The sequence below is a fragment of the Ornithorhynchus anatinus genome, chromosome 8 (genome assembly GCF_004115215.2).
Source record: "Ornithorhynchus anatinus isolate Pmale09 chromosome 8, mOrnAna1.pri.v4, whole genome shotgun sequence".
NCBI classification, from domain to species: Eukaryota; Metazoa; Chordata; class Mammalia; order Monotremata; family Ornithorhynchidae; genus Ornithorhynchus; species Ornithorhynchus anatinus.
This window is the reverse complement of record NC_041735.1, coordinates 27,798,608-27,812,625: the sequence shown is the minus strand read 5'-3', so window position 1 is coordinate 27,812,625 and position 14,018 is coordinate 27,798,608. Positions and strand designations below refer to the sequence as shown.

General features: G+C 54.9%; 1 protein-coding gene across 4 annotated transcripts in view; it reads left to right on the top strand.

Annotated features, from left to right (window-relative positions):
- The first annotated feature begins 229 nt into the window (after window positions 1–229).
- MYBL2 (MYB proto-oncogene like 2) overlaps window positions 230–14,018 on the top strand; it is a 32,216-nt gene continuing 18,427 nt past the window's right edge. The window contains exons 1-7 of one of the 4 annotated variants that reach the window (XM_029071004.1): window positions 230–325; window positions 3,002–3,095; window positions 4,172–4,243; window positions 5,526–5,618; window positions 7,464–7,684; window positions 8,162–8,318; window positions 9,078–9,398. In XM_029071004.1, the coding sequence (XP_028926837.1) occupies window positions 306–325; window positions 3,002–3,095; window positions 4,172–4,243; window positions 5,526–5,618; window positions 7,464–7,684; window positions 8,162–8,318; window positions 9,078–9,398 (978 nt within the window). In that variant the 5' untranslated portion in view covers window positions 230–305. Of the gene's footprint in view, window positions 326–2,998; window positions 3,096–4,171; window positions 4,244–5,525; window positions 5,619–7,463; window positions 7,685–8,098; window positions 8,319–9,077; window positions 9,399–14,018 lie in introns of all 4 variants that reach the window. The other 3 variants (XM_029071002.1, XM_029071003.1, XM_029071001.1) reach the window with 3 other exon arrangements.

The window sequence follows — 14,018 nt, the reverse complement described above, 5'->3', positions numbered from 1 at the left end:
GGGGCACTTCCGAGGCGGTGGGGGGACGGGCCACGTGGGGCTCCCCATTGGCGCCGAGCGAGGGAAGCGACTCGGCCAAGGTCACCCGGCGAAGGCGGGCCTCGGCGGCCGCCCGCGCGCGCCTCTTTTGTGGACCCGCCCCCCGGGCCCGGCCCGAGCCCGCCCCCCGCCCCCCGCCCCCCGACCCCCGCCCAGGGCTCCGCACCGGCCAGTTGGCGCCAGATAGGAAAGCGGCCGGGCCCCGGCCCGTCCCGCAGCCCCCCCGGCTCTATGGTGGCGACCCCGAGGGGCCCCAGCCCGGCCCGATGGCAAGGAGGACGCGGGGGTGAGTCGCCTCCACCTCGGTGGACCCCCCTTCCCCCCCCAACCCCTTCCCTCTTTTTCGCCGTTGCTGTTGAAACTTTCCTTCCCCCTTCCTCTCTTCCTTCTTTCTCCCTCCCCTGACTCCGGCCGGGTTGGGGGTCTTTCCGGGAAGGCGAGGGGAGGCGTAAGGGAATTCCCTCCTTTTTCCCTTTCCGTCTGTAGACCGTGAGCCCGTCGTCGGGCGGGGATGGGCTCTGCATGGTCCAAGCGCTCAGTACAGCGCTCAATCGGGAGGGTCGAAGGGATGAATGAATGAATGGCCGCCGGCCTCCCCCGGACAATACCGACGCCGGTCCGAGCCCGCCCGGGGACCCCGGGGGCGGGGAGGGGGGGCTCTGCCCGGTTTGCACCACCCCCGCCCACGACCCCGGTCGGAGTAAGTCCCGGGAGACGGTCGCCCACCATAGGGTTTCCGAGCCCATCTGGGGCCGGGACTCCTGGGTCTCCTCACTCCGGCCGGGCTTTGCCTCCCCCAGATGGGTTCGCCCCGAGCCGGGGCTAAACGGGCTATTAAATGAGGGCTAACAGGGCAGGGCGTGGTGAGTGCTTTCTCGGGGCCCAATCATTCACCAAATCCCCACCGTGAATTTGGGAGGGAAACGCAGACGGGGGATCCTGGGGAATCACCTAAGGCTGCAGAGCGGCGAAAGGTTGAAGCCCCCCTCCCCCACTCCCCCTCCCACCGGTATAATGGCCTTCTGCTTCTGGGGGTAAGCCTGGCTCCTAGGGGCCGGGACGCTTCTTTGTGCTTTTCTGCCTGGCCAGTTTTGACAGCTGGTGCCTCAGTGGGCCCCAACCGGCCCGGTGAGCTCCAACAGCCAGATCCCCTCACCTGTTCCGGTGAGCCCGCTTACTGCCTATCGCAAGCCGATCCAGGTCCTTTAGACAAGGAACTCTTAGGCAGGCAGGAAGGGAACTCCCGGGATAAAGATAGCCAAGATAACTCCAAACCCCTGCCCGTCTGTCCCAGCTGATGAGAGTGGATTTTCTCGGGAAGGTGGGAGGATCCAGGCACTCTTCTCCCCCCCCCCCCCCCCCCCGCCCCACCCTTGGTGCCCAAGAGGCTTCCCTGATTGCGGGGTGGGAGCCCGGCTGTCCCTCAGGCAGGGGAAAAGGGGCCCTGGCAGATCAAGCCTCTGATTAACGAGGAAGGAGTGAACTTGATGAGATTAAAATGGGTGTGGGGTAGGGGCAGCTGGTGCCCTTTTTCAGGCCAAGACAAATGGTCGCTTAAAGTCATCCTTTAAAGTTCAAAGCTTCGCTGGGCTACCTGAGAGGATGATGCCGACCACAAGTCTAAAGTGAAAGATCTTTAGGCTAGGGTGCTTGTGTGTGGGCGTTGGTTGGGGGGTGGTAATAATAGTAATTGTATTTAAGTGCTCACTGTCTGTCGGGCACTGTAGTAAGTGCTGGGGTAGATACAAGCAAATCAGATTGAATACAGTCCCTGTCCCCCATGGGGCTCACAGTCTTAATCCCCATTTTACCGAGGAGGTAACCTGAGGCACCAAGAAGTGAAATGACTTGCCCAAGGCCACACAGCAGACAAGGGGCAGAGCCGGGATGGGAACCCACGACTCTCCGACTCCCAGGCCCGTGCTCTATCCCCTAGGCTGGGCGCCCAGTGGGTGTTGATGATCGTGACCAGAGGATTGTAGCCGGCCAACAGCCAGCCAGAATTCCAGAGACTGACATGTCACAGACAGGATCGTTTCTCATTTAGTTCTCTCCAAAGCCCGTGAATTCAGTCTTCGGGGTGTAATCTGCCTCTCCACTGATAGAAAAATGTTATCCAAGCATTAAGATTACGAGTTGGCTTTCAGAATGGACCTAAGCTTTTTTCTGGTGACCACTTTCTTTTGTTTCCCATGTTTGTTAGGAGGACACATATTTGTCACTCTCTTTCACTGTCGATTGGCCATTCCCCTCTCTGGAACAGAGGAACCGAAATATGGCTGTCGACGAGCCATACTGAGCCAATGACTGAGGGCTAATTTCCTTGTAAAAGTCTCTTCCTCACCTCCCCCCCAGAAGATCCTGGAAGTGAAAAACATTCCTTTGCAGATTCCTGCTTCTTAAGGATCACTTCTCAGACCAGAGTGATCCGGGGTCGCTTGTTTTGTCCTTTCTCTCTCCTGTCTGAATCCGGCTCCACCATCTGGCTATTCAGGGACAGCCTTGCTCTAAGCAACGGCATTGGAATCTTCTTCCCGAGTCCTTTGGTTGGCCACAAATAGGTAAATGCCCTGTGGGAATTAGACTGGCCTTCCCCCGAGGGGACGGGGCTGAGGCCCCGGGGAGGCGTAACTGGGGAAATGCTCAGGAAAACCAAATCAAGAGCGACGGAAGTCGATTTCTGGGGCAGATGGTGAAATGAGCCTTGGTCTTTGAGACCTCTGGCTTGCAATGAAACTGCAGTATAAGGAATTTCCAAAAAGAATCAGTGAAATAAAGGGTACGTTGACACCCCCCCCCCCCCCCCCCCCCCCCCGAGTAGACCGTCAAGGCCGATTGACTAATTATGAGGTGAGAAGTGAAGTGAGCAAAGACCTTCCTTGGCGAATCTGGAACCCTAACTTGGAACTGTTTCTTTTTTTAAAGTCATGAACTCACATGGTTACACTTGTCATTTCAGCAGTGAGGAACAAGATGAATTGCACTATCAGGACACGGACTCAGATGTGCCGGAGCAGAGGGAAAACAGGTGCAAAGTCAAGTGGACCCTCGAAGAGGTAGGTGAAATGGGGTAGATCCCTAGGTTCCCGTCACTTTGGAAAGAAAGAGGAAGCAGCTGGCCCCAGAGTTCAGCGCAATAAGCACTTGCGTCGTATTCTTACTTAGCCGGATCTGGGTGGCGAGATATCGGCCACGGGAATGGGCCCGACCCCACTTCACTAGACCGGGCTGTACCGTCGTCGTCGTTCGGAGCTGGCCACACCGCAGCTCAAGTCCCACCCCTCGGTTCACGGCGGCCGGTCTCGCCTGGCTCACCGCACCTCCCGGCCTCCGCCCCGAGCCTCGGCCAATCCCTTCGTGCCAGTCCTCTCCGCCGGGGCTGCCGGCACGGCCATTTTGCATCACTCGTCTTGCTCTCCTCTTCCTCCTCTTGCGGCTCCTTCCTCTCATCTCTGCCCTCACGCCCTCCACGTGGCGCTTACCCAAGATGATCGGTGGGCCTCCCCCTCGTAGCCCAGAACAGAGTTTGAGAGAATGGGGCGGGGGCGATGGGCTTGTAGCCTGTCGGGATCACCCCCGCCACACCGTAACGGTCCTAGGACCCCACGGCACGGCCCCACACAGTCCCCGGGACGCAAAGCGCCTTCAGGCTTGGGGTCTCACCGACCTCCCGGCTGCCACCCGCGGAAGGGGCTGTGACGTGTCTTCAGACGTGGCTCGGGGGAGGCAGATTGCATCCCCACCTTGGTGATGTACTCTTTACGTGTAAAGGCTAGGCAGGTAACCGGGGGGAATATCTTTGCTTACCTTTTTTAGGGTGACACTACTAGGTAAATGTCCTGTGGAAGTTTGACACCTTTCACCCCGGGGCTTGATAGCCCCACCTAGCCTGAAACCTACCTAGAGCCTCTCAGAGGCCTAATGAACTTCCGAGGAGGGAGATGTCTGTCCTCCAAAATAAGACCTGAGACCCGATAAAGAAACCCACTTTGCCAACTTGAGCAGATCTGGGGAGAATCCAGAGCCTCTGCTGCTTTTCCTGGCCCAGGGAATGTTTTCTTTTTCAAGAGAACCTACGATGCATCCTGGATGTCTGTATTAGCTGATGCCTTCTTTATCTGACTCTTGGCAGGATGAGCAGCTGAAAGTGCTGGTGAGACAGTTTGGGCAGAATGACTGGAAGTTCCTGGCAAGCCACTTTCCTGTAAGTAAGGAGCCTTCATGCTCCTGAGAGACAGCACTGCCCAACTCCTTCTGATTCTCATGCAGTGGCCACCTTCGCTGTGTGGGACGGAGTTTGTCCGTTTCCGTACCACCGCAGCTGCTCAATCCGTGGGATTTGCTGCAACTCCTGCTAAGTGCTTGGAGAAGTTACAGTAGGAGCAAAGCACATGCTCCCTGCCTTCGAGAAGCTTACGGTCCAGCAGAGAGACGGGCAAAAATTCCGTAGAGAAGGAGCAGGGGGTAGTGGAAAGAGCATAGGACGGGGAATTAGGAGTCTTGGGTTCTAATCTTGGCTCTGCCTCCTGCCTGCTGTGTGACTTTGGGTAAATCACTTCTTTGTGACTCATTTCCTCTTCTGTCAAATGGGGGTGAAGTACCTGTTCCCTCCCTTGTAGGCCGTGAGCCTCGTGGGGACAGTATGTGGTGTGCTTGTTTTATATCTTCCCCAGCACTTAGCCTTGTGCTTGACGATGAACAAATACTGGTTTTTTTTTTTGTTGTTGTTTTTGACAGTGGGAGCCAAGGGAAAAACCAGGAAGCAACAGGTAGTGATAGAGGTTAGATTGATGTGGCTGAATAAATAACTGAATCAAAACACCCGCTGAAGATGGGCCTGAAAAGCCCATGGGCTAAGGGTGGCAAAACTCTGCGGAAGGCTGTTCCTTAGAGCGTTCGCTCGTTCAGGTTTCTTCCCCGCACGGTGCCGATGCCAGCTGTGGTCGACTTCCACTTTACCCAAAATTGTTTGGGGTAGAGTCGCTGGAGAAACTTCCACTCCCCTGAACCATTCTCTGCGGATTTCCAATCTCCCGCCCCGATGGTTATTCATTAAAAAATGTATGTGAGGTATATAGCACATTTGCAAAGAGCTTTGGGAGAGCAGTAAGCTGGAACCCTTAGCTTATTAGCTAATCTTCGTCCCTGCCAGGTGAGTCGGTAATGTCCTCTGCATTCCCAAAGTGGGGCAGACAGGGAGGTTCCAGTCAGACGAAGCACAGAGGCCTGGTCTCCTCTTACCCTCGCTGGTAGGAGAAGCCAGAGTCTTCATTCCATCGTATTTATTGAGCGCTGACTGTGTACAGAGCACTGTAGTAAGCATTTGGGAGAGTACAATACGACAATAAACGGACACATTCCCTGCCCGCAATGAGCTCAGAGTCTACAGTCTCCCTCAGCCCGGAGACTCCTTGGCTCCACACCCTTGGAGTCGTCGTATTCCCTGTGTTGTGACTGACCGGTGAACTCCAAATTTTCTCTCCCAGAACCGGAGCGATCAGCAGTGCCAGTATCGATGGCTGAGGGTATTGAATCCTGACCTGGTCAAGGGGCCTTGGACTAAAGAAGAAGATGAGAAGGTAACTGCGTGGCGATACTTGCTCTATAATTGAATAATTGAGGGCATGAGAAGCTGTGTGGCTTCGTGGAAAGAGCACTGGCCTGGGAGTCAGAGGACCTGGGTTCTAATCGTGGCGTGGTCGCCCGTCTGCTGTGTGACCTTGGGCAAGTCACTTTACTTCTCTGGACCTTGGTGTCCTCATTTGTAAAACGGGGATTAAAACTGTGAGCCTCACGTTGGACTGTTTCCAACCTGATTAGCTTATATCCTTATATCTTCTCCAGCACTTAGTACAGTACCTGGCATATACATAATAAATGCTTAACAAATACCAGTTAAAAGTCATGTGAAGCTGAAATTTCAATTCAGATTTTCACCCAATAGATGCTAACACAACATTTCACAACATGCGCATTGGATATTTTCATTGAGAGATGATCACAGCCTGGGCTTTTCAAGGCGTCTGCTGGAACTGATTTGTCGCTTTCGTCTAAGTTGAGGACAAGCATTTTTCCATTTGCAAGCCCGCAACCCCCAAGCTTCTAATCCGCTTATCGGCCGTTTTTGATCACACGCTTTCAGGGCTGGGTTACTGTGGGCATCTGAGCTGCTGGTGGCAGACCCCAGGGTTAATGCCACTTGAGTTGTGACCAGTTCGTGATGATCCTTTCCATCAGCTGTCCACGGTGGGAATCTTGGCTTGGAATGACTGTGGTTTTAAAAAAGTAAATCAATTCACGCAAGCCACCGGTCTTCCAAAAACAGGTCATTTAATCTCTCAACGTTTTTCTCAGTTTTACAATCGAAAGGACCGTGGCTGAGGGAGGGAAAGGATTTTACCAGGCAATGGTTGACCTAGCTGGAAATTGAATATCGTTGTATTGTGCTCTCCCAAGCACTTAGTACAGTGATCTGCACACAGTAAGTGCTCAATAGATAGGATTGACTGGCTGAATCACAATCCTGGCTTCTAGACTCCTGACCTGGCACTTTAGAGGTCCTCCCTCTCAGTCGCTGGCCTTCCTTCACACTTCTTTAATGCCCCGTTTGCTTATTTCAGTCCTTCTCTGGGCTGTACCAGCCCATCGGCTCTCTGTGCTTTTCTGGGGAAACCTCCCTCTCCCACGGTCTTCATCTCTCACCCGTTTCCTTTAGGTTAAAGAGAGCGAATGATGGGATTTCTTGTGTTCTTAGCGATGTCATTAAATTATTGGGTGAGAGGTTTGGGCTGGATCACGAGAGAGAGAGTTGGGGGTGTTAGATGGTACGTTACTAAGTTCCAGGGTGGACGGAGTTCAAGGAGTGTGAGCATTGCCATGTTCCAGGTATTCCGCTGCTGTTGTCGCAGACAGGATATGGGGCTGACTGGACCGTAGGTGTGACCTAGTAGCGGCCTTGCTGGCATTTGGTACTGGATCAGCCTTGGGGTTCCGAGTCTTGGATGGAGAAATGGAGCTGCTGGGTTCCGTTTCCCAACTCTGGGATCGCCTCACTGTACCTCTTGACCTCTGAGCCTCTGCTTCCTCGGTTCCAAAATGTGATTCTGATATCACTGTCCTCTCACTTTCTCTCCCGCTCCTGACCCCCCAGGTCCTCTCCCAAACGGGCCCGAGGGAACGCCTGAGGGAGTTTTGACCAAACTTCGGCGGGCTCCTCTGGGAAAGCAGAGGTAGCAATCCTTCGGCATGGACCTCAGGGTCGGCGATAGAGCGCCGGCCACCCAGCGGTAGCCCAGAGATCGGCCCGCGGGTCAGCAAGGTTTGGGTGGGCCTCTTTCCCGGTCACTAGAGAGCGAACGGTCAAGCACAAGGTTATTCCCTGACCGTTCATGCTGGACTGGTTTCCCCCCTCCCCTCCGCCAAAGGTCATCGAGCTGGTGAAGAAGCACGGCACCAAGCAGTGGACGCTGATCGCCAAGCACCTGAGGGGACGTCTGGGCAAGCAGTGCCGGGAACGCTGGCACAATCACCTCAACCCCGAGGTCAAGAAGTCCTGCTGGACGGAGGAGGAGGACCGCGTCATCTGTGAGGCCCACAAGGTCCTGGGCAACCGCTGGGCCGAGATCGCCAAGCTGCTGCCCGGGAGGTGGGTGCTGGTCCGAAGCGGGGCCCGCTTCGAGCGTGGGCTCGGGGATCCCCCCAGGGCCCGAGTCGCTCCCGTTTAGGGGGTGTCCTCAGAGTCCTTAGGGAAGGGAGGGAGGGGGACAGGAAGAGGCAGACTCCCCCTCCTCTGATTGACCCATCACCAGAGACCGGCACTGCCCTAACCTGAGCGGGAGGGGCGGGAGCCGAGGGAACCTCCGAGAGAGCACGTGAGTTAAGGGATTAAAGTCGTCCTGTGGAGTTGGGCTAAAAGCCCAGTGGCCCCAAACCACCGAAACGTCTCCCGGGGACAGTGCCGGTGGTCTCCGAGCTTCCCGGCGCTGCACTGTGGATCGGGGGCCGAGGGGGGGAGTCGGGAGTGGAGACCCCGCCTCCAAGTTCCGTGATGGGCTCCCAGGGCCCTGGGCCCTTCTGTGTCGGAGGCTTCCGGCCGAGGTGACGGTGGCCTCTCCCGCGGCAGGACGGACAACGCCGTGAAGAACCACTGGAACTCCACCATCAAGAGGAAGGTGGACACGGGAGGCTTTCTGAGCGAAACCAAGGACTCCAAGCCCCTCTACCTTCTTTTGGAAGTGGAGGAACAGGACAGCCCGGGGGCCCAGCCAGCGGACCGCCAGGTAAGGGGCCGGGGGCGGGGAGTGTACAGGCCGGGTGCCAAGTTCGTTGGGAGCCTCCAGTCCCTTCTCTTGGGTCGGTGGGCAGGGAGGCCACCAGGGTTCCTCCCCTCTGCCTGCCCCAGGAGCGTGGACCACGAGTGAGGAGGTAGCTGGGGATTTCATTTTCCTGTGCCCGCCCCCTTCAGATTCGGAGTCTTTGTCCCTGGGTCCCTCACTCTTCACTTCCCTAGTCCCATCCCTCCTTTCCCCCTTCGTGGTCGCAAGGTCCACCTGTGACTTGGCAGCAGAGAAGAGAGCGGGTAGGAGGGAGCGGAGGGAGACCAACGACCAGCCTGGGAAGGGGATGCCTGTATTTCCTGCTGCGAAATACAGAAAGCCGGGGAGGAAGTGGATGTGGGGGGCCGACGGGGCGTTGATGTCACCAAGGGGCACTTTGCACAACGAATCCCCCAAATCCTGCGGAGTCTCTTGTAGACCACCCCCTGCAGCTTTTGGCTTTCAGATGACCAAATCAGATGCAGAAGCTGGTTGCTCTGGGGTCTGGTAGCCAGGCTTTGGCTGGAGGCAGGGGGATGGATTCAGTGACCTCGAGAGGCTCCAAACCTCGGGAGGACGGTTAACCCAGACGGCTCCTCTTCCGACCAACCCGTCCCTCCCTCCGTTTCTCCCTCCCGTCCCTGTCCCCGCCCTCACGCTCCCCGAATTACAGCCCTCGACTTAGCACCCGGGCCCCCGCTTAAACGCCGTTGTCTTCCACAGAAGAGCCTCATAGCCAGCTGGCCTGGCGACGCCCTGGAGCCGAAGGAGGAAGAGGTCAGTGAGGAGGAGGAGGAGGAGGAGGAGGCGGCAGCAGCTGCGGCCGCCATCGCCACAACCCCCCCACACCAGGAGGAGACCCCCCCCGAGCAGCCGGCCGCAGCGGCGGTCCCGCGTCCTGCGGAGGGGGCCCCCGAAGAGGGGGAGCCCGAGGGCTCCCCCGACGACGGTAGCTCTCCGTACAGATGGGTAGTGGAAGCGGCCAACTTCCTGTGCCCAGCCTCGGTGCCAGCCTTCACGGAAGCCCTGGAGCTGATAGAATCGGTGAGAGATGTATCAGCGGAGGGGGAGAAAGAAAGGGCGGAGCCTTCCGGGCCCGGTCCAAGAGGCTGGGCTCCCACGGTCCGGAGTACCAGTGTGACGGACCGCAAGGCTGAGCGCCAAGAATCGGAGTCCCGTGGTCTGCTGCGGCCGCAGGGCGCGGTGGTTTTTTGACCTGGAAGGCTGGACTCGCGCACCTCTCCCCGGAGGTTAAAGGTCCTCTCCTCCGCTGTCACCCCTCTTCTCCCTCCCCGCCGCCTCCTCAGATCACACCGTCCCCGCTCATCACAGGTGGCCCATGAGTTTGGCGGTGGTGTAGCCTCCGTCCCTCCCGCTCTGGGTGGGCGCATAGACGGACGGCGTCCGGTGCCGGGCCGGCGGTCAGCCCGCGGCGCTGCCTTGCGGGATCCCGAGGGACGCCGTCCGTTCCCGGGAGGGCTCTGCTGAGAAAATCAGGCCCCGGGCTCGTGGCCCGGGTTTCTTTGGCACCAGCCGGGGCCCAGAGATGCTACCGGATGGCTGGCCCCTGTGCCTTGCCGGTCAGGTGGCCGTGGCTGTTTAGGAGCTCCTCGTGGCCCAGATCCTTGTTACATTCAGCCCACCCACTGGGCTCCCCGGCTGCCTCTGGGCTCCCCTCTATGGCCCACTTTTCACCCTGCGGCCCGGCTAATTTTTCAAGATGGCATTCTGCACCCACCGTGTCCTCACTCCTCAGAATTTTTAGTGGTTATGTGCAATTTCTATTAAATCCCGCCGCTCCTTCTAGATGGCGAGCAGGAAATCGTCTTCTAATTCTTAGAGAAGTGGCATAGCCTAGTGGCGAAAACAAGGGCCGCCTGGGTAGTCAGAGGGACCTGGGTTCTAATCCCGGCTTCGTCGCTAATCCGCTGTGTGACCTTGAGTAGTCACTTAGCTTCTCCGTGCCTTCCCTCATCTGCAAAATGAGGATTAAGACTGTGAGCCCCAAGTGGGGTGTGGACTGCGTGCGTCCAACATGATTAGCTTAGCTTTTATCTATCCCCAGTGCCTGGCACATAGTAAGCGCTTAACAAATGCCATTAAAAAAAAAAAAACAAAAAAACTCGGTTGTAGTGTACTCTCCCAAGTGCTTAGTACAGTGTTCTGCTCACAGTATGCATGCTCCATAGTTAATCGTATTTATTGAGTGCTTACTGTGTGCGGAGCGTTATACTGTTTAGGAGAGTATAGTATAACAGTAAACATACCATTGATTGGTTACTCATTCCTTTCTGCCTCACGTAGAAACTCCACCCTGGTCCCGCTCCCTCTTTCACATCTACTCTTTTGTCTCACTTCACTCCAGGTCTTACTCTTCATTCCTCTCACACTCACAATCAATCAGTAGGATTTAGGGAGGGCCTCCTGTGTGCTCTGCACTGTACTAAACACTTGGGAGAGTTCAGCAGGATTAATAGACATAATGACATGCTCTCAAAGATCTTATAATGTAGTGGAGATGTACACTAGAGTAAAATTGCAGGTAGGAGGAAGTAATAAAGCATAGTGAGAAGCAGCGTGGCTCAGTGGAAAGAGCCCGGGCTTGGGAGTCAGAGGTCATGGGTTCGAATCCTGGCTCTGCCACTTGTCAGCTGTGTGACTGTGGGCAAGTCACTTTACCTCTCTGTGCCTCAGTTATCTATAAAACGGGGATTAAGACTGTGAGCCTCATGTGGGACAACCTGATTATCCTGTATACCCCAGCGCTTAGAACAGTGCTCTGCACTTAGTAAGCGCTTAACAAATACCAACATCATCATATAAGACAGGTACATATCGAGAAGCAGTATGGCCTAGTGGATAGAGATCGGGTCAGGAAGTCAGAAGGACCTGGGTTCTGATTCCGGCTCTGCCACTTGTCTGCTGTGTGACCTTGGACAAGTCACTTCTCTGTGCCTCAGTTGCCTCATCTGTAAAATGGGGATTAATTCCTTGAGCCCCATGTGGGACATGGACTGTGTCTAACCTGATTAACTTGTATCTACCCCGGCACATAGTAGGCACTTAACAGATACCATTAAAAAAGTACATAAATGCTACAGGGAATTGCGAGTAATTAAGTGCTTGAAGGTATGAAAGTGGGAGTTGGAGGTGTTAAGTGGAGAGGTAAGAAACTATTCAGAGGAGGGGATTATCCTGGAGGAGATGGCATTTAAGAAGGGCTTTGAAGAGGGGGCTATCAAATATGAAGGGAAAGGGCATGGAGGGAGGGGGGTAAGCAGCGTGATAAGCAGGAGAGAAGAAAACTAGGTACAGGGAGTAGTTTAGCTTGAGAAGTTGGGAGCTCGCGAGCTGGAGGACAGTGTCAATCATATTTATTGAATGCTTACTTCAAGCCCGCTTGAGAGAGTACGACATAACCGAGTTGGTAGACACATTCCCTGTCCACAGCAAACTTACAGTCTAGAGCCCAGACATTAATATAGATAAATTACCAATTTGTACAGAAGTGATGTGGGGTAAGTACAAATCCAAGTTCAAGGGCAACGCAGAAAGGAGTGGAAGAGGAAATGAGGGCTTAGCCAGGGAAGGTCCCTTGGAGGAGATGTGGTTTTAATGAGGCTTTGAAGGTGGGGAGAGTGAAGGTTTTTTGGATATGAAAGGGGGAGGGAGTTCCAGACCCGAGGCAGGCCTTGGGCAGGGGGTCGGTGGTGAGAGAATGATGAGATCTAGGTATAGTGAATAGGTTGGAGGTAGAGGAGCAAAGTGAGCGTGCTGGATTGTAGAAGGAAATCAGCAGGTAGGGAGCAAAGAGAGAGAGTGCTTTAAAGCTGTCGGTAAGGAGTGTTTGATGCTGAGGCATTGGCTTAGAGATGGTAGTTGAAGTCAAAGGTAGTGACTGGTAATGAGGAGGCCCAGAGGAGAGTCTTTAAGGACATCCCCATTTGGCTGGTTTTTGTTAAGTGCTTACTCTGTGCCAGGCGCTGTACTAAAGTCTGGGGTGGATACAAGCTAATCAGGTTGCACCCAGGCCATATCTCACATGGGGCTCACAGTCTAAATCCTCATTTTACAGATGAGGCAACTGCGGCACAGAGAAGTGACCCGTCAAAGGTCACAGCAGAGAAGTGGCAGAGCCAGGATTAATAAATAATGTTGGTATTTGTTAAGCGCTTACTATGTGCCGAGCACTGTTCTAAGCGCTGGGGTAGATACAGGGTAATCAGGTTGCCCCACGTGAGGCTCACAGTCTTCATCCCCATTTGACAGATGAGGAAACTGAGGCACAGAGAATTTAAGTGACTCGCCCTCAGTCACACAGGTGACAAGTGGCAGAGCTGGGATTCAAACCCATGACCTCTGACTCCAAAGCCCGGGCTCTTTCCACTGAGCCATGCTCTATCCACTAAAAGCAGCTTGGCCTAGTGGATAGAGCTTGGGCCTGGGAATCAGAAGGACCTGGGTTCTAATCCCGGCTCCACCACTTGTCTACCATGTGAGCTCGGGCATGTAACTTCACTGCTCTGGGCCTCGTTTCCCTCATCTGTAGAATGGGGATTAAGACTGAGCCCCATGTGGGACAAGGACTGCGTCCAACCTGATTAACTTGTGTCTACCACAGCGCTTAGAACAGTGCTTTGACACATGGTGAGCACTTACCAAATACCATCATCATTATTATCATTATTGCTCGGCCACGTTGTTTCTCATGGGGGTGGGAAGCAGAGGAAGAGCAGGGAGAAAGAGTCGGAGAAAGGAAAGAGACCGAGAGGGATTGACCAAGAGCAGCCCAGTTGCACAGAGGCAAAATCATGAATGAAAAGTCTGTGAACCCAAGGGGCTGCTGTAATGTTTCTGAGCTGAGAAAAGGGCAGTTAGGGATGATTGGCAAGTGGCTAGAATCGGCCTAGTGCCTGCACTTATGCTTAGAAGCAGCGTGGCTCAGTGGAAAGATCCCGGGCTTGGGAGTCAGAGGTCATGGGTTCGAATCCTGGCTCTGCCACTTGTCAGCTGTGTGACTTTGGGCAAGTCACTTAACTTCTCTGTGCCTCAGTTACCTCATCTGTAAAATGGGGATTAAGACTGTGAGCCTCATGTGGGACTACCTGATTACCCTCTATCTACCCCAGCACTTAGAACAGTGCTCTGCACATAGTAAGCACTTAACAAATACCAACATTCTCTGCCCACAATGAGCTTAGAGTTTAAAATGTTTGTGGAAGCAGCGTGGCTCAGTGGAAGGAGCCTGGGCTTTGGAGTCAGAGGTCATGAGTTCGACTCCCAGCTCTGCCACTTGTCAGCTGTGTGACTGGGCAAGTCACTTAAGTTCTCTGTGCCTCAGTTACCTCATCTGTAAAATGGGGATTAACTGTGAGCCTCACGTGGGACAACCTGATGACCCTCTATCTACCCCAGCACTTAGAACAGTGCTCTGCACATAGTAAGCGCTTAACAAATACCCACTTATGCCCACCGGGCTCTGAGGCAGAAACAGAGATCTGGTGAGGAGGTGATCCGCAGCTGGGGTTTGGTGTGTGAGCTCGGTGAAGGGGTGTGTGTGTCAAGAAAGGGGAGATTGGGCAGGGAGTCCAAATAGGGCTCTGTGGTCTGGTATGCCTGGAGGAAACCCAGAGATTGGAGGTCTTTGTTCTACTTCCTGTCGCC